We start from the raw sequence: 20,517 nt of genomic DNA on the forward strand, positions 1-20,517 counted from the left end.
GATTGATGTGGTCCCCTGTAGTGTGGCTAAAACAGGAGAATATGTCTGCAAAAACTTGCTAACTACTAGTCCAGCAATAAAACTTGGAGAATGCAGAGGTTGTGCCTTTTGAAACGTGTTGGCACAGTTGCATTGCCATTTAGAAAGTAGTTAAGGTGAGTGCTCGTGGAGAGGTCAGCGTCTTGCATAAATCTGTAGATGACTCTGGCAATCTGCTAGCAATCAACACAACCACAAGTAGTTGTTTGACGCTGTAATGTACACCTTTTTGTGATTAATTTCACGTGGCAACTGCCAGTAATCTTCATCAACCATTTGCCAGCTGATCAGGGAAAACACATTCTTCCCTAGCAACCACTGGTTGTTAAGTGGTCACAGACTGGCGTGGGGCATTAATGAATCACAGGTTGGAACATTTGCACACAAATGAAACCAATAAGGGTGAGGCAGATCGCAATGAAAGAAACTGAGCAAAAACACACTGACAAGAAGCTATCCTTAAAATGAAACTGTAACTATAAAAGGCAACTAGTAAACACTGAAATATTAAGATTAACTAAATATGAAGACAGAGACAAGGGAAGACAGAGACAAGGGAAGGCAGGAGGAAAAGGTTTGGGTGTATGTTGCCACTTTATCAAAAGTCCATTTTCATGGTTGCCTGGCAAAGAGACCTCCAAAGCTACTTGCTGCATGCATGACACATGCTTCACGTTGAAGTACATTCATTTCTAAATCATGATTACATTTTCATAATTACTTTACATTTTAACCTTGACACCACATTCCACAGTTTTAACTATAAACATTTATGAATATGCGCATACCGTACATTCATTGTTCTCCATTCTATTCAACAGCCGGTGTTTCACAGGCTCGACATGCGTGCAGCCTGCTCTCCATTCAGCTGTCATTAACTCCAACACAAGGAGGCAGATTCATTTGTGAGGTTTTCAGCAGGTGGAAGAGGGAGAAAGGTTAACATATCAGGAGTGATGAATGAATCACTTCTAGCGCCATTGTTTCGTTATATTCCGCTATTGTAGCTGTAATGATTTTCTGAGCCACTCAGAAATTGTCCTTTAGTCTTAATCAAAATGGATTTTATTTTTGTCTTTCCCTCCCTGCTAAACTGCTGTGGCATGTGAGTGCGTTGCATATGTTCCAATGTGATTAAGTGTATTTAATTAAGCCTCAGCCAGATGGTCCTGCTGGTTATTTTACACTGCTGCATGTTTTATAGTATACATTATAAACCTATAATGCATTTTAATGTTGTGGCAGAGGGTTGAATATAAATGTTTTGTGTTGTTCAAGAAAGGGTGTAATGATGTCATTTTTTCTTTATTCGGGCCTTCTCATCTTTCTTGTGTTCTTCCAAATTTGTTGTTCCCCCAACAATTTATTAGGTGAAGTAGACAGGTGATTAAAATTTCTAGTCTTACTTCTAGAGAGATGCATGTTTTGCCTGAGTCATGACACAGGCATCCCATTCCTTCAGTTATAGCCAAATGCTGCTTTGAAGTTTTTCTGCTTCATATTTTCTGTTTACAATTACTTTCATTTGATCTTCTTGATTATTGGTTAAGAAAATGCCCAACCCTCTTTCAGCATTTCATCGTCGCATCTCTCGTTATGTCCGATCTACAGTTGAAAGCCAAAAGATTTTCACTTTACACTCATATAAGAAAGAGAAAGGCATTACAACTGGAATAAAAATGATATTTAACTGAAAAAAATCTTATTGAAATAGCTTCTAGATATTTATTTTTCTTAATAGTGTTTAATCATCTGATCATCCCAGTGTTTCAGCTTATATTGCATCATGCCACATTTACCTCTAAGGGGGAAATGATCTGTGGTTACAACCTGCAGGTGCTCATGTCATCAGGCAGCTCAGTGATTCAAAGGATTGTCATCTGAGAGTTTAAAAATACCCAGGATGCTGAATTAACCACTATATTGATGAGATTAGCGTCAAATTACCTTGAACAAACCAGCTTACTCGGCCAATTGTGTATAATTTAAAGACCATTTTAAAGCCTGTTTTTATTCAGCTTTAACTGTCATTGTTTTAATTGAGCAACTGAAGTGCAGATTCTTCTCTTGGTCACTTGTGCTTTAGTCTGAAGTGGGGCCGACTCTGATTCTTTTGTAAACTGGTGAAAAGAAGAATGCAGTTTGATTGGTGTGGTTAAAAGTGGCAACCATATAACTGTTGTTAGTAATGATACATGCAGCTTTTATGTGAGCAGTCAGTGTTGTATTGATTGCATGTGCACTATGCTGGACTATGTAGTACATATCATTCATCCTGCAACTATATACAGTAAATAAGTATAATGGCAACAAAGGTGACTTGGACAAAAATAGAATACATAGCTTTTTACTACAAGCCCTTTTCACCCATTCACACACACATCATCCATAACACACTTCATGATGATGGCATTTTACTAAGGCCACAGCCACACAGGCTTCTGGTACCCTTTGATTGCCACAATCGGTGCATGAGGCACTCAGAAAAATGCCAACTCATATAGAAAAGTCACTAACTACTAGCTGAGAGGTTGAAAAATTATGACGAGATGCCCAAAGTTTGAAAAAGAAAACATTCACCTTCAAAGTAAATTTTAGCCCTTACCAAATTTCAAAAGATATTTTATTTTGGAGGGGAAAATTCCACAAGCGAACCACCAACTCTCCAGTATGAGCTGAACATTGATGATACGTACTAATGACGGAGAGCACGATCAGACTTCCTTTGGAGAAGTGTTGCCCTGTGGTCTGAGTGGACTGCACTGCTTTTTTTAAGCAGGGAATATTTTTAAGGGCAAGATGATCAGTCTTCATGATAAAAACAGCTTGGAATCGACTTTTGGGTGTAAACAAATGCACTTTTTTGCCTCTGAGGTATGAACTGTCAAAACAGTCACCTAGAGTTATTGAAAGTCCTTTTTCACCTGGACAGGTGGATGACCCATCCATCTATTGTATAGCCACAGTGGCTTATATAGCACCATCTCTTTTTTCTTCTTACTTTCTCTACTTTTGTCAGTTCCTTTTCTGTCCCTGGGGGAGTGCCTCTTTGTATTTATTGTTATTAAGCTGCTTATGTTCTCCCATCATCCATTCATCCATCCATCCCTGAGACTGTGCCACTGCCTTTTGATAGAGCGCTTATACATATATTATTCATTTGATTGACTCCCTCTAATCGCCTCACAAGTGGAAGGAATTAATCATTGCAGAAATCCCATCATTTGCATCCCGTTCGGGGAGTTTTGGTGATGCCGTTTTGGGAGCGTTGCATTAGCCAGGGAAGCCAGTTTGGAAAGGTGCGAGCCAAAAAGAGAGCAAAGGAAGGCCACTTTGCTCACAGCCAAAAAAATCAATGAGGCTGGATATTCAACACTAGTCTTTTGTTTTTATGGTGGCCCATAAAAACCCCATTGAAAAAGTATATATGGCATGAGATGATTTCTCTGTGGGTGAAATTGGATTAAGTCTAGTGTAAAACGAAGAGTCTGGCCTTTTTTCCTCTCTTTCTCTGTCTCTTCCGTTCTTTCCCTCATCCACTCTCCCTCTCTCACCCATCCCACAACCATTAAACTCTATAGGATGAGAAACCTAATTACATGGCTGAAAGTGGCCATAGTGAGGACTATTAAAAGGATCCAATTAAAGTTTGTGTGACGCTGGCAGCAGCATTCTAGTGAGGGATTATTTGTGGAGGTGGAATTTGATCTGACGCATGGAGAGTTGTACATTGGCTGAGTATTTGCAGATGGATGGCGGGTGGGAGGGTCTTCGGAGCAGTCCAAGTAATTGGATCCTGTGTTAATGGACACTTGTGTCAAAGAGGGAATGAAATACAGTGACAGTGTAAGAGAGACCAGAAAAGTAAGTAAAAATAAGTGAATGGAAGAGGGGGTGCTCATGAATTCACTGAGAGGACAGAACACAAAAAGTACTCTGTTGTTTGATGTGATTTTAAGTAAGAGAATCTACGCTGTTATTGCAAAGAAGGTCACAGTATGTTTGACTGCAACTGGGTTTGTAGCAGTGCTTTTCAAAGGATTAGCACAAAAGATGCTGGACAATGCAAAGCCAAAAGAAAATAGTTACTTTTGGTGGTGATTCAGACTAGGATATGATATATTATTTTTGCTTTCACCTTGCTAACAGAAGGCTGAATCTGACTGTGAGGTTGCATGCTCACTGGCATCTTGGATAATCCTCCTTTCTAAGGCCTTCTAAGGTCACACGGGCCTACACAAGGATTGCGACTGGTTGTCGCTAGGTGAAATCAGTCTACAAGAATGTATAGCAGCAAAAATCTCCATGCGATGGGTTAGGGTTCTTGCAGATTTCCATGATTACCAGCTGTGTCCAACCAGTAAGGATGTGAATATGACACTAGGCCTAACATTTCAATTGACTAACATTTTAAAAATGCATTGTTTTATTCATCATGACCCAAAATCAGAAACTCATCAGTGAAGTGTTTACAGAGGTCAAGTCCGATGGCTCAGTAGTGGGGGCTTGTCCGGGAGCCCCCACTATTGAGCAGTGGGGGCTCAATAGTTGGTTGGTTTGAAATCAATATTGATTTCAAACCAACCAACACCAACAGCTCCAACCACAGGTGTATTCCCCTGGTGGCCATTAAAAAGGATGCAGGTTTAACTTCACTATGCAGGCCCGAAAGCCACCTTTTTTACCGCCTGTGAGCCAAAATTTCTTTATGTTAGATTTGAGCTAAAAGGTCTTCTTTAATCAAATTGTCTGACATATTTTAGTTTATTCCTATAAATAGATAATAAATAAGGCGATTTGTTTGTTAGATATGAGTAAAGTCAGAAGATTGGTGCCTTATTAGAGTTCAAGCCAACATTTAAGTGCTGTTATAAAATGTTTTTGTAGCAAATATCCCACAAGGAGTTTAATATTAACCAAGTGCTTGAAAACCATCACATCAATAAAAGTCTGAAACAGGAGTGGGAGGGAAACAGCTACCCTGTCAAATGCATTTGAAAAACTGAAGTGCAGGAATGTAAAGTTTTCATGGGCTTTTTCCGAGTTGCTGTCCTGACAAACCTCTGATATGTTTACTGGCGCCAACAGCTTCTCTTTATCCTTCAGTCCACCTTCAGAGGATCAAGATTATCTAAACACAACCTTCATTATTATTTATAGAAACATCTTCCACAAACCATTATTTATACCAAGTATAGCGCATTATTCTAGAAGCTTCTGCCAACACATTTTTTTTAAAACTGTTTTTATTTTTTTGCCTTGAGCCAGTAACAGGAAGGAAGATAGAATTCATGAATAATTTTCTGTCACTTTTTAAAAAACCACTATTCATTATTCATGGATTTGTATTAGCTCGGATGTTTTAACAATTCTGTGAACAACTTCGGAGTAGATTTTAGTTGAGGCATAAATAAAAACACACCTGATGACTTAAATGCACCACTGACAGAAATGTCAGTGCTTGTTTTTGAGAAGGTCAGCATTATTCCCCATGATGGCGCTTGTAATTTATCACAAGTGCTGTTATTAGAGCTTCTTTTCGAAAAATCTTCAGTGTGTTAGCACAGATCACACAAACAATAATTCCAGCCCTGGAAGGTTTCTGCAGAAAATATTTTTCACAGTGTGAGGTGCTCTTCACTGTCACAGAGTAATTGCAATGCAGGGGAAAAATTATCAGAATTTGGGTGTTTTCACTCACTTTTGCTGCTGGGTAGAATTATGTATCATAAGCTTGAGTCACTTTTAACATTTAATTTAACTGTAATTTGTACCTATAACTCAGCATAAATGACAGTGCAAAAACATCACACACATACTGCTGTACTCGGCACAGACTAATGTGTCCACTCAATTCCAGCTCTTATAAATGTTTTCTTCTTCACCACAGTTTTATAAAATAGCAAAATTGAATGTTTTTCTACAAGCTGAAGCAACTAGAGGAATTTGTTTATTATTAATCTGCTAGCTAGTTCAATTTTCAATGTTTTATGAAGTTCGTGAAGGTTCATGAAGGTTTCATATTTGAAGAAACTTCCAAGCACATAGAAAAGTTTTATTTTTGTGACAGCATAACAGTGGCTTGCCATTAATCCTCATGGTCTACCAGAGGGAGAGCCAGTATTGCACATACTTAGTGAGCTTCACAACATGGACACAAACCAGCCTGTTATCATTCCTAGGGCAACAAATACCACTGTTTTGTCACAGCCAACAGTGATGCCGACACAGATTTTCACAAGTTTGCAGGAGTGTTGCGATGTGTTGGACAACATAAGTCTTCATAAGAATGCAAGAGTGCTGGCAGTGGTGTAAATCATAGTGCTGTCAGCAAACAGGCTGTGGTTTGTGTCGTAGGTGGAAGCTTTTTCTGTCTTTTCTTTGGATTTCTCTGGGTTTTTGGGGAAATATCAAAGTTTGGATTACATTATGCCTGCCATGACAATAAAGAATTATGCTAAGGCCATCCAGTATGTTAAAATGTGATTCCACAGGTTCTGAAAATTATAAGCATGTGACGAGTTCAGACTGAGATCAGACTCAAGCGCCAGGTGTAAGGTTTTTAATGCTTTCACTTTATACATGTGTTTATTCAACTTTGAGTATAGGATCCATCCAGGAGCTACATCCAGGAAAATGGCGCACACAAATCAGCTAAAATTTAAGATAATATCCAAATGATTGTGGGAATCAGCCTGATAGTAAAACAAAAGCCTCCGGCTCAAAAGGATTAAGCAATTTAGAAACGTCTTGATGCGTCACGGGAAAACGCAACCGTGGTTTTAACTTCCTGCCCTTGTAATCGTGAGCTCCTATAGCTTTAACTGAAATGCTTAGGCTTCTCCACATCTCGCTCTCACATGCTGAGCCGCTGTAGATCCAATAGTGGGAAAGGGGCAGAGGTGACGGCAGGGTGAAACAGCTTAGCCTCCAGTATTAAGGGGTCAGGAGGTCTCCGTATGAGATGATTACCGCCATGTGGAGTGTGATGATTATTCCAGCCTCTGTGGCCCATAGAGCCACTGGCTCAAATCCCTCACCTTATCCAAAGAGGTTACTGGAAACCCTCGAGTTGGCTCGCCTGTCATTGCAGCTGTTGACAGTAGAGAACTGTGAGGGGAGATGGTGTTGAACAGCAAGCAGGGTTAAAATAGGAGCATTGATTGAAAAGTTTTTGAGCTGTTGTTCTGATAGAAATTCATGTCTAAGTCTTATGGCTAAGCAGTCATGACAGGCTTTATAAACTGATCAAAATGGTGTGGGCCATCCTGACGAACAGGATTGTGTCATTGGATGGTAATGTGCTCGAGCCAGAGTGGCCCTTACTGAAGGATTAGCCTGACAAAACAGCACTTTCACGTCCCTGATCACTGCCTATGCACACTCTGAAAAACACCCACCCAAATGAATGACATCAGCGTTCCCTTAATCTCTATATCTCTGCCCTCTTTTTTCCTTCATGTTCTTTTCCCCCCTCTCTTTATACCTCCTCCTCGTCCACTGTGTGTGTGAATGTGATGCACCCGTCCTCGCCGGATTCTGAGAGATATTGAAATAGCTGCAGAGAAAATGAAACGGCCTTCTTGCGTTTTCCGTGATATTTTTGGGGGGCATCTCTCTAGATTAAAGTTCGCTGACACGAACGCTCGCTCAGCTGCTGTCTGTCAGGGGTCTCCTCCGCAGCTCTGAATAATTATAGGAGTGTTTTTTGTTGCTTTTATTCTTTTTCATTTCAACTTCGCGCCTGCCGCAAACGTGATGGCTTTGATCCCTGTGGAAGTTGAGATGCTGAGCAAGACCAAAGGAGATCTCTCTTAGCCTCTGGAGAAACACGAAGGCTTAGAGGAAGCTTGAGATACAGTTAAAGAATCCATTCACATCTTCTCACAAGAGAAACAGGAGCGAGAATAGAAGAGCATGCTCATCTCTCAATGATAAAAGACTTCATGATGACATCCCTGTGTAGGGGTAGGTTGTTTTTATACTCTGTATATTTATCTTTTCTGCATACTGTATTACATTTGTAGGATAGACTTACAAAAAACTTCCATATGAGTTACACCCTGAATGTCAGCATTGGTACTTGTTGCTGCCAGTTTTGGGGATTCACAGTCATGTCTTGCCTTAAATGAGTTTGTCACAGCACTTAATCAACACCAAGAGGTCTTTTAAATGACTGGATGATCTGTCACTAGTAATTTATCAGTTGTTTGTGTGACAGCTCTGCATGAAGAAACATCTACACTGAGTGGGTGTGGATGTGGACTAATGTGATGAGTATTACACAGTACAACTCCATGACACTCAGTTTGATTCAAGCTGCAGCCCAGAACTCAAACAAGTCTAATTTACTAGCTTATAAGACAATTAAAAATAGCAGATCGTTGGAAAAAGTTAGATCATTAGAGAAGTTAGTGTTTGACATTATGGAGATGAATTTTATGCTCATTTATTAATCATTTCAGCTCCAAATAGAGTTGAATCCAATTGCATGCACACTTAATTTTAATCGTAAAATTGTTGACTAAATTATAGTAGCTGCTGCATGTACTGCAGACAGTCAAAATATAATATAGGTGCGTATTGGACAATATATAAACCAATGCTTTTATACAGTCACGTGAAAATTAGAGTTTAAGGACAGCAGCCGCACCATTTCATTGATTTAACAGCTTGTAGAACCCCTTTTAGCAGAAATAGCTTGTTGTAATCATTTTCTGTTTGTTTTTATCAGTTGTGGAAGACTTTTGGCCCACTATACTTTACAAAGTTGCTTCAGTTCATTGAAGTTTGCAGGCATTTATTGATGCGCAGCTCTCTTAAGGTTCCGTCACAGCATTTCAATCAGGTTGAGGTTTTGACTTTGACTGGACCATTACCACACCTTCTTTTCTTTTTCTTTTTCAGCCAGTAGATTTGTCGTGCTTCAGGACCCAGTTTCAACCAAGCTTTGGCTGTCGGACACATGGCCTCACATTTGACTTTAGAATACTTTGGTATTCAGAGGAGTTCATATGCAGCTTTGCAAATCATATGCCCTGCTGCCATGCTCTTTTTAGAGAGAAGAAGCTTTCTCAGGGCAACTCCTCCAAACAGACCATACTTATTCAGTCTTTTTCTAATTGTTCTGTCATGAACTTTAACATTTACAATGCTAACTGAGGCTTGTAGAGTCTGAGATGTTGCTCTCAGATTTTTTGCAGTTTAGCAAAGCAAGTATTGCATGGTCTGATCCTGAATTCTACACCTAGGACGAATGCGGCCTTTTCTGTCATGTGAGTCCTTTTCACATGACAGTATACTGACCAATATGTTGGCTCATATATATTGGTGACACTCTGACTTGAACGTAAATAATTCAAGACAAAAATACAAAGAACCTCTCAGCTATTCAGATTGCAGGACTTTTAAATTGCAATAAAAACATTTTTAACTCACAGTTTGACTTACTAATGTTTAGAAGCTCCATTTTTATTGAGTGCAAGTTATTAAACTCTTTCAGATGTCAGAACCGCTCAACGTGTTATGCCATAAAAAGTGAAAAACTCTGCTCAGCTTATGTGTCACATCAGTTAACTGCATTAATACGTGTTCATCCCATCTACGGGGAAATCTTGTCACATTTTGACAGGTTATTGCAGTATCAGATGCTACAACCTGTTCCAACTTCAGTAGTTTGGTAGGATTTTCGGGGCTCTGCTCCAACTTTAAACTGACATGTGATTGAATAAATTAGATTTCAAGCAGCTCTCATTGTTCTTCAGGCATGAGCTTGGAGCAACTGAGTCTCTGTGAATATATAATTACTTGCATCTTTGCACCAGTAGAATAGTATTTGAAGTATTTATATATGACTTTTATTTTCCTACAATAGGATTCAGAGGAAAGTGCCCTTTTGGATATGTGAGCTGATGGGAAAATGTCCACTGAGAGTCTTTTTGGTGTAGCAGAGTGTTATTTGTGCATTTGTTATGCAGCAAGCATTGGCTACTGTGAGCTGACAAACAGCAAGAAACTGATGCTGAGTAAATATCATGCAAAGTGCTTTGCATAGGAGAAAACCCAAGTGACTGTTTAGTCAGACAAAATACAAATAAAAAAGAAGTGAGCAGATCTCCTGCAATATCTCTCCTGCTGGTTTATCTCTTTAATGTCCATTAAAATTTATAATTTATTTAAGGAATGCTTGTGAATGTCTTGTAGTACTACCTTTAACATAGAAAATTCTGCTCTGCATAATTATTTTCCCTGTTAATCCCTGCTTTTCCCACCTCTTTATCTCTTTATCAGCCCTCTCTTTATCAGGAAGGAAGCAGTCATTAATATCTCTGGCTGCATTACAGGCGGTCCACCTAGCACCTCCTGGAGGGCAGAGCTATTAATGGAATTCAGGGGAGGGCGGCAGAGGGCCAACAGGCAGGGGAGTGTGGTTCAGTGCTTGGCTTTCTCCAATCTATCCCACATTACTGGCTGTCAATAAGCAGGAGAGCAACACGCAGTCATTCTCACCGAGCTTGACTGAACTCGAATGAACCTAAAATTTCATTAAGAGGGCTATAGGACAAAAATATTACGTATCTTTGGTCAGGAACCAAGAGTGAGGTTTTGTATCTATGAACCAAAGCATTCAATATGATTAGATTTTAAAGGAGCAGAATTAACTTTGGTCGTGAAAACAGCAGCATCCTTCACACTCCCAGTTCAGCACACATTATTGCCACCTAAATGATACGTAATCACAGTTTATTAAGACCCTGCTCTTTATTATCGCTGGAAACAGTGAATAAGCACATTGCTACTCTTGCTGTCTTTGAAGGCAAAGTGCAGTGAAAGCAGCTTTCAGTGGCGTGGTACAGCATTTCACTGTCCTCCATCAGTCCATTTGCCCACAGGCAGCTGCTGAATGGGAAACTAATCCATCCCTCTAATGCAAGGGCATTACAGCTGCCCATCACTTCCTAATTGGCTAATGGTTAGATTTGGATGGTTACAATAGGCCATGCTGACACTGTTTTAGACAGTCAAAACAAAGGGTTTTGGGGCGGAGGAGTTCAGGGTCGGCCTTAAGCACTAAACTGGTCTTTTTTGAGGTTGTAAGGTGTCTAATCCTGTCTTTGACCTCAACATCTTAACACAACTACTTTTTCTTTAATTTGAATAAACATGATGAATGTGGTACTGTAGTGTTAAACTTGTAGAGGCATTTTCTTCTTTTCAGTTTCTTTAAGATTTAAAAATGAATTCATGGAGGTAAATTGCACAATGACTTTTATGCTTTGATGCGGTGAGATTATGCAGGGGAGGTTGCAACTCCGTAGCTAAATGAAAATGCTATTACTCTGCCCATAGGAGATTTGTGTGATTAGAATATGAAACATATAAGAGGGAAAATGGAAAGAGAGGAGAGACTTTAGCAAAGAGTAGTAGACATGTGGACACTATTTTTTCCTTTCCTGCAGTCTGTCACTTCACTATGGCTGTTACCTAGACTACCTACTCTCACACTCACACACAGCATCATATATACGACACTAAGATGATTCAAGACGAGCACTCACTCTGTGGCTAGCGCCTGTATTTTATTGTACATGTTTTATTTATTTAAACCAGAGAGAATGAGATGGGCACATTAAAGTAACAATACAAACAAGCTGTTATGTTATGTCCATCCAAAGCTGTTGCAATAACAATAAAATACATGTGGGGCTATTGTTGTTATATTCATTTAAGAATGTTAACAACTGCCATTATCAATTATCAGAAGAAAAGTTAAAACAGTGGGCTGCACAGAAAGCAAATAAAATAAACACAACTTGTTTCACCCTAACTTTATTGCTAAAATTCATTTCTTTTTGTTGTCAGGAATATGTAACATGTTTTCTCATAGTAAACAATCCAAAAAATCATTTGCAGCCAATAAGAGCCAAGGTATGTTTAGTAAGATATTTTCCTTCGACCTTGCCTGGCTACTTCACCAAGCCGACTGATTTTTCCAACACTGTGAAGGAAACAGATGTTTTTTAATTGAAGAACGGTCCAGTGAGCACCGCAGGAGAACTAACGAATAGCCAATTAGTGCTATAGATATTAACGCCACTATCCAGGGTTGTTTTAAATGATCAGAGCCTGCACCCCAAAGGGCTTGGCCACTTAATGACAAATGGAGGAACTTTGTGAACTGTTTTCACTTTGCTTGTTCCACCGTAAATCCACAGTGGCTATGAATCAGGATCTACTTGAAGAGATGATAGATTTAATTGAATGTACTGGTCTCCAGTGCAATTGTAAAAGACCTGCACGTCCACAATAGCAATTGAAAAATATATAAATGTAAGAAAACGTTAGTTTTGTTGGGCATGGCAAACAGACACATAACAAAATATCTGTACAAAAGCAAATTTTTGATCTCTAAATAAATTAATTAAAAGATCATAATCTAGCAGATCATTATGGGCGTTATGCACCCATTTTACCACACACATATGCACAACCCATAAAATCCAAACAGTTCTTTATGCCTGATGAGTTTGCCGAGGTTCATGATTTTATAAGATTTTGGATCACCACTTTTGAGGAGGAGAAGCAGTTTAAATATAAATCTGGCATTTCTAGGTAACGCTCTAATGGTCATCTGTATTCAGATTGGGGCCAGTTTGGAGCAGGTTGGACAATACGTTTTTGAGTTACAGCAATTTCGTGCTTCATGGCAAAATATCAAAATGGGCCATGCTGCCAGGGTCGCAACATTTGATGAAAAGTCACAGTTTTCAAAATAATATAACCTAAAGAGGCTGAGCAGATGGCTCTGGTCATTTCCTGTTGTCACTAGGTGGTGCTGTGACTGTTATTGAAAATTGGCATACAGGGGCGGACCTTTATCAAACATGATGAATCATAAATAACGTTTATGACAAACTGGACAAAGTGTCAGCCAATGACAGAAATTTTAAATCCCCACTTTAGCATCAAACTCTTTAGGTTTACTGACCAAAGATTAAGCTGATCCTATTAAAGCCCTTGGGCAGATTTTGAAAAAGTACATCACCTTGAAATTGCAAAAATGAGCCTTAATTTTTTTTTTACCCCAATATTCTGTAAGAGGACATTACGCTCAGTTTAAAGCAAAAACATCAAAGATAAACATTTGCTTTACTTTCCATATTTTTCTTTGCTTTTAGACCGCACTGTGTAACTGTATGGAAATGATTTGTTTGAATTCTTATGGTATAATCTTTTCCTCAGGGCCCGTGCACATGCTTTGATTCCCTATCATAAATACACAGTACAACATCTCTCTGTCATGCTTCAGGACATACTCTGGATATGAATCTGTTGTTTTAAATAGAGGCCAATGTTTCTGCTTTCCAGAGACTGTCTGGGTCCCTGTTGCACTTTTTTGTATTGCCTACAGTTAAGTTCAAATTGTGCGCAGGTTACAGTGATTTTATTCTCAATGTGCAACTGTGAGGCAGAACACAGAGGTCATGCATTTCATCTGGTGTATTTGATTAACATACAGATGGGCTCAGAGCTATGTTAATGTATTCTGTAGGAGCACTAGTCCCAGTGTGAAACCACTACAGGTGTTAGCTTTGACAGGGGCATCCGATAATGGTGCTTGGCTGCACAAGTGAGGGCTGGACTCGTGGCCCGTGACTGTGGAGTTGTATCTGGCTCGAGAACTTACTTGAGAGCAGCAGGATGGCTGTAGGCTACGAGGGCCGCAGCCCACGCTACAACTTAAGCTGCTCTCTCATCCGCTCCTCTGTTTTTACACCTGTACTCACTTCTCACTCTCACTCAGCATACAAACAGCTCAGTGCGATGTTCTCATTGTTAACTTTCTGCCATTCTATGTTTCTTGTTTTGCATCTCCTGGGAGAAAACAATAATTTATTTTCAAATGCTAACAACAAGGAAATGAGCTGCTATTTGCTAAAGTACTCAATGGCATTGTCTATCTCTTCCCCTGCCTTTGAAGACTGTCCTAGACTCTAAAGATGTAAAGGTGGATTTATACGTCTGTTTAAGAGCGCAACACGTCTGCTGTGGATGCCTCATGTGTAGAAACTAAATGTTCTTTAGAGATGTATTTTATTTTTTCACAGTACCACCAAACTGTGTCATGCATTGTCAGGCCGGATGATTTAGTTTCAGTTTGAAGCTTGTCAGGCTTGCACAATTGCTTTCAGAAAAATAATAGCTTGTAGGTTGAATTAACAACTATTAGTGATTGATTGCAGACATTGAACTACACTAGTGCCCTCTTTTTTTTAGAGTCTCAGAAGTAACTGGACAATTGACCGACAAGGAGTTTCCTGTCTGGGTGAGGTCTGCTGCTTTTTTATTTTATGAGCAAGTAATCAGAGAGAAGATCTGAAGTTGAACTGAAATGTAGATGCTCAGGGAAACTCTCAGTGTGAGGTCCAAAGACGTGTGGCTGTAGAGAGAAACCAAAAAACTTTAGGATTTAGGGCAAAATCAACAATCTGATACATTATTCTCAAAAAGAAGGGATGTGCTGGTCAACTCAGCAACACTAAAAGGCCTGAAAGACCAGGAACACTGTTGAGTAGGTGGGCGTATCATTGTCAAAGTCTAAAGAGATGCCTTCATCAATGGAAATACAGAAGGTTTACAACAAGGTGTAAACCACAGGTTACACTCAAGAACAGGAAGGTCAGATTAGACTTTACCAAGAAACATCTGAAAGATCTTTACCAGGATTTTATTTTGACAGATGAATCCAAGATCAACCGGAGAAGGAGAGAAACAGCTCACGAACTGAAGTACACACACATCATCTGTGAAACACGGTGGAGGAAATGTTATGTATGGCTGCCAATGGAACTGGGTCACAAGTGCTTATTACTACTTATTAATGGTGCGACTGCTGATAGAAGTATCAGCAGTCGCACCAAGTAGTTGAATGAATCCTGAAGTATTCAAGGCTATACTCTGTGCTCAGACACAGCCAAATGCTGCATAAGTGGTCAGTTGGTGCATCACTGTGCAAACGGATAATGACCCAAAACATTCAGCAAAAGCAACCCAAAACTGAAGGTGTCTGCAGTAAAGCCCTAGCAGACCATCTGAAGGGAGGATAAACACAGCACTTGAGTTCTAGACATTTCAACTCAAGAGTCTCGGTGCAGTTGTTTTTGTCTGCACCCACGTGAATTTACTGGGTTCGCACCTGCCCTAAATCACACCTGGACCAAGTGGGAAAACCAATCAGAGTCCAAAGTGTAAGTTGGATGGTGTGAAAATCACTTCTGGTTATCTGCTAAGGTCTGTTTCTCTTTCTCTCTATCTTCAGTTTTTATTCCAAAATAAAGAAGACCGTAGCAAAAGAGGATGACTGTGATTTAAAAATACACACACACACAAAAACTGAAACTGCTACAATTCTTTTGGTCAAATTGCACCTCCTGTTCATTTTTGAAATGCTAATCAAATGCTAAGAGGGAAGTCTTACTTTCTTTCTTTTTCTAAACTGGTAGAATATTTTTGCTGCTAGGGTAGTATTCAGTTTTTCCCACTTCAAACATCAATGAAACATGTTTGTGCTCAAGTTTTGTATGCATGCCTATTTTTAAGGAGAGCTTCACACACTCCTGAAACACACCTAAGGGGATTTTTTTTTAACCCCAGACTCTGGTAAACTAACTAAATTATGAACAAAGTAGTAAATCTTGATAAGTGTCCGAGGCTTTTATACATAATCATGACTTACCTTCCTAAAGAAATACTGCGCACTTGAGCGGGGTGTTTCTATTTTCACAGATCAGCACTAAAGGATCATGACCCACATACAAAGGACTGAAAATCGAGAGGCATTGTGGGTGCTTCCTTTTAGAAATTGTCACCCTAGAGAAGTCCTACCAGAAGATTCGGCTAAATATAGCCCCCCAACATCAAAGGTCCTCTTTGAAATTTCGTGTGTATGTGTGTCTGCTGCTCAGTCAGGAGCTCTGCCTGGGAGGGAGGCTAATCTGACGAGTACACAAGCCCCCATGCAGACAGACACAATCAAGAAGCTCTTCTCCTCTGGAGGTGCAGCACAAACAGAAACACAAAAATACTTTTTTGCGTAGACCACGGTGTTCCCTGCTGCTCATTTGCTCTTATCAGCTCACATGACTTACTCTCTCAGCAGGTTCCAGCTTGATGTTTTAGTTTTGACAGTAAATTTCTATTTGAGCATCTGAAAAAGTGCATACAGGGTGCCACTTTAGTTCATGAAATAGTCATGTCAGTATCATGTGCTCGAGAAATGAAAGGGTTCCTCTGAGTGAATCTTATGCGAACAAAGTCGGGCGCTGCAGTCCCCAGGACACCAGCTGATCATTGATTCTTTTCGGGGTTTGCTCTCTCCATTTAAGCACCAATAATCAACCTGTTAACAAGAAGAAATGAAAAGGTTTGACACGAAGGTTAACGGCATGCAGCTGGTTTGAAGTAAAGAAGATTTGTTTTGTTGTTCACAGCAAAAAAATTTAAATTAAGTAAAAAATTCTGGGATAGTTTTTGCCTTTATTTCAGAGCAAAATATTGAAAAGACAGATAATCTATCAACATAGAGACTGGGAATGACAAGAAACACACACAAAAAATGATTCAAGCGTATATATTTTCAATTGCATATTTTATTTTTGGACTCTATTACCATAGCTCTGCATGATCCATAGTTCAAAATGGTTCAGATTTATCTCATACTAGACCTTGCAGCTCCCCTTCAGTTTATCAGCATTAAAACATTTTAGCTCCTTTTCTTCCCCTGTTAAGCTAGCTTGCATCTTACTGGCTATAACGCATCAACAAAAGATTAAGCTTATTCAAACTTCATCATTGACTCTATGAAGAGCATTTATACTTGTGTGTGGTGTGCCTACTTTGCTCCACCGTTTCACTGTCAAAACACTAACGTTTTCTTCTGGAGAGTTCATTTCATTTTGAGCCAATTAAAAAAGCAGTGGCAGAACAAACAGCCAGAAATCAATCGGAGGAAACAAAGCTATGAAACAGGACACTCACAGACGATGTAGGCTAGGGAAGTGCACGTTAGGTTTCAGAAGGGTTTGCAGTTATCTAGATTTAAGGAAGATTTTAAATTCCATCTTTCTTTTAATATATTTTTGGGCCTTAATGTGATAAGGTAAGATAAAAAAGCTGGGCAAAAGAGCAGGGCTAACACACACCATAAATTTGAACCCGTGCCTTTGCCTACAATAACAACATGAGGCTGCTCAACAGAGTGAGCTAAACTTACACCCTAAATGCAGCATTTAACACTCGTTGGATGGGGCATCTGTGCACTTATCCAAAGCCAGATCTCTGTGCCTGATTCACCGTGGTGCATTCATGTCCCTTTGGCTACACAAAGTGACGTTTGTAGGTAAGCAAACTACGAAGATGTGGTTGTGTGCAGTCCTCCAAAACCCGACAGCATGTAGCCTACCAGGGATGATGCTATACGTAGGTTGAACGCTGACTAGTTGTAATGTGGGCTTGAACAGGGAACAGAGTGACTGACACAGACAGTAGACAGAAGTGTTGACTTTGACAACAAATTTTGATTTAGTTTTAGTCCTAATTTAGGCACCTAAGTTATTTTAGTCTAGTTTGAGTCAACTAAATATCATAAGATTATGATAGACTAAATCTAAAGTTGCTTTGTCATTTTTTACCAGCAAGTTGCTCCATACATTTAACAAAGCATCTCAGTTTCCTTGACAACAAAGACAAAATGTGTCTATATGTCAAATCTTCTCTTCCTCCCAAGCGCTGACATTTTGTCACGTTTTCATGAGCATCAGGAAGCATAGGAGCTAGTTGTTGTACTGTACTGCTTCCTGGTGGCAGAGAAAATGTGCCCGTCTAACCTTACAGCACCAGAAGATTACTTCTCATTGGATCACTTCCAAACTCGTTCCGCCTTTCTCTCATCTCTCCAGAACAGTTTGTTTAACTTTTTATTTGTTGACGGAAGTGTCAACACATTTCATCATACTTTTTGTCCTCATGCATAAATTTTTATTTAGACATCGCCTGGAAAACAAACAGTCGTCGATGAAAACTGTGACGACAAAATACTGTAACTTCAGTCTCAGGTAGAAGCTGAAGGACCAGCAGCAGATCGGTGGTTTCATATATTTTGGCAGTGATGACAGTAAATGGCTACATGTGGATAATGGTCTGCAAAGCTGTGGGTAGGCTCTGCATAGGACCAGTGCACAGCAAAGCCTTTCCTTTGACAGGACCATATTAGGGATATTGATTCTCTGAATTTATTAAGAACCAAGAGCAGACAAAAGTGTTTCAAACACTCTGAACATGAGCTTTTTGTTTACCTGTTTGCTTTTGTCCAAACTTCACTATTTAAAGCGGTGACCCCTTTTAACCCTTGGGTGCCCTGAAGATTAGGGGGTTTAAAAAATCTTAATTGGATTCAGATTTTTTCAGTTCCAAACTTTAAAATCTTAAGAAGTTTAAGCTCGGGCTGATGATGTTGATCACACTGTCTAAACGCTGACACATGAAAGAAGCAGACCTCAGTGAGTTCATACACCCCATGTGAGGCTCAGTCACGTCTGATGGCAAAGTTGTTTATACCTGATCCAAGTGGCAGCATTTCAAATGCGAATAGCGTATGCACTTTTTTGAATACTCTCTCCTTCAAAGCATTCAGCCTCACTCTTGTTTGTACATATGAGAAGTGATTGAAGTGATCAGACGGCTTGAGAGAAGATCAAACCCTCTTCTTGCTCTCTCACCTCCACGCGCGTTGCCAAAGAGGGCAAGATTTTCTGATTGTTGTTGCTGAAAAGTTCAAGTATAAAACACAAACCATGCAAATGTCTCTAAACTGCCCGATCTTGATGTTGGCCGACTTGCAGCCTCGAGAACCTCAAGGAGTTTTTCAGCCTTTAATGTAAACCCTTTAGGGGCAGTAAGATGAAGTAGGCTTGCTGATTCTATCCCCTTTCTTCTTATTCATGAAGTGAACCAAGAAAAACTAACAATTTCATCCTCTTGGGCTCTTAAGCATACCCATTTTTCCCACTTGGTAGTTTTAAGATCAGCTCTTTAACTGATGTAGCTCTGTTTATACAGTTAAAAGTGCAGTAATCTGTGTTTATGGAAACTGAAACCTGCGTACTTTTGGCTTTTCTTGGCCCACATCTACACAACACACAAACTTTTACAGGCGTTGTTTGAAACTTGTAATGCAGGAGCGATGTCATCTGGCCTCACATAAAGTCAAATCACCCCATGCTGCGTACAAGGGGCGATCGGTGGCACAACGCTCCGCCGTTAACTTTAAAACACACAGTTGGATACTTTATAGTCAGGCTTTAACAAGTGTGGTTTACAGGCTCTGCTTTAGTGTGAGTAACGCTCCCTCAGATGTGAAAACCCATTCAGCACCTCAGGGGTAGAGTGCTGCGTGTTATCACAGCTGGGATCAGTTTTAACTAGTCTAATTAGCACACAGCTATGAGAACGTATTTAGGAAGTCATTTGTACCTCATTTTAACATTGTAAACACTTTGACACACTTTGTTTTAGTAACTGGAGGAGAAATGATGGTCGTGACTTGACTTAAAATGCTGCTACCACAGGGTAAAATATTTTCACCGCACCCGTGTTCCTGTCAGCTGGCAGGACCGCTGCTCCTGTCAGGGAGTCCTCGACATGCTGTCAACTCCATGCAAATTGATTTGATTTCTCCTCTTGGTGTCCAAATTGCATCACTTAGCTCCTGAAATCATACCTTGCCACTTCTCCTCTCTGTTAAATATTCAGTCTCAGCTGTACAAAGGATGGGACAAAAAAAGGAATGTAAAGATAGGGAATTTAATGAATAGAGCTGGGCCTGGGTCAGCTTGTTCTGATCGTCTCGAAAACACTGAAAAAGACTCACCCTTAATCAAAGTCCCCCTCTCATTCAGTAGTTATTCACATTATAGCTCTTCTTGCTTATCTTCTGCAGGCACAACCAGGCAGCCCAAGGAAGGAGAGGTCCCGGGGGTGGATTATAATTTCGTGACCATTGACCGGTTTATGGAACTGGAGAAAAGTGGAGCCCTGCTAGAGAGTGGAACATATGAAGGTAAGGATTTATTTAAGACACGCTTAATAACGCGTATGATTGCGGCCATTCTTCTTTGTGATATTTCTATATTTTTTTAAGGAATGTATGCTTCAGTGTGGCACTATGGGTAGTTTTCAGCAGCTTGAATGAATGGGGCTCATCACCTCACGTCCACACTTCCCCCACACAAGTCTGCTTTCCATTTATCCATCTTTTGGCTCTATGGAGATGAGAGTGAAATCTGACATGAAGGACACTAAAACCAATCTAAAGTAAATTCTCAATGAAACACACACACACACACACACACACACACACACACACACACACACACACACACAGTACGTTCATGCTGGCTTTTTCTTGGCTCACTTGAGCCT

At 39.9% G+C, this 20,517-nt stretch overlaps 1 protein-coding gene across 10 annotated transcripts in view; it reads left to right on the plus strand.

Moving 5' to 3' along the window:
* magi2a (membrane associated guanylate kinase, WW and PDZ domain containing 2a) overlaps positions 1–20,517 on the plus strand; it is a 256,526-nt gene that overhangs the window by 148,130 nt on the left and 87,879 nt on the right. For 9 of the 10 annotated variants that reach the window (XM_080292089.1, XM_026146239.2, XM_026146241.2 and 6 more), the window contains exon 3: positions 20,036–20,155. In XM_080292089.1, the coding sequence (XP_080148215.1) occupies positions 20,036–20,155 (120 nt within the window). Of the gene's footprint in view, positions 1–7,454; positions 8,008–20,035; positions 20,156–20,517 lie in introns of those variants that run through there. The other variant, XM_026146238.2, reaches the window with a different exon arrangement.

The sequence above is a fragment of the Astatotilapia calliptera genome, chromosome 17 (genome assembly GCF_964374335.1).
Source record: "Astatotilapia calliptera chromosome 17, fAstCal68.1, whole genome shotgun sequence".
In the NCBI taxonomy this organism is placed as follows: Eukaryota; Metazoa; Chordata; class Actinopteri; order Cichliformes; family Cichlidae; genus Astatotilapia; species Astatotilapia calliptera.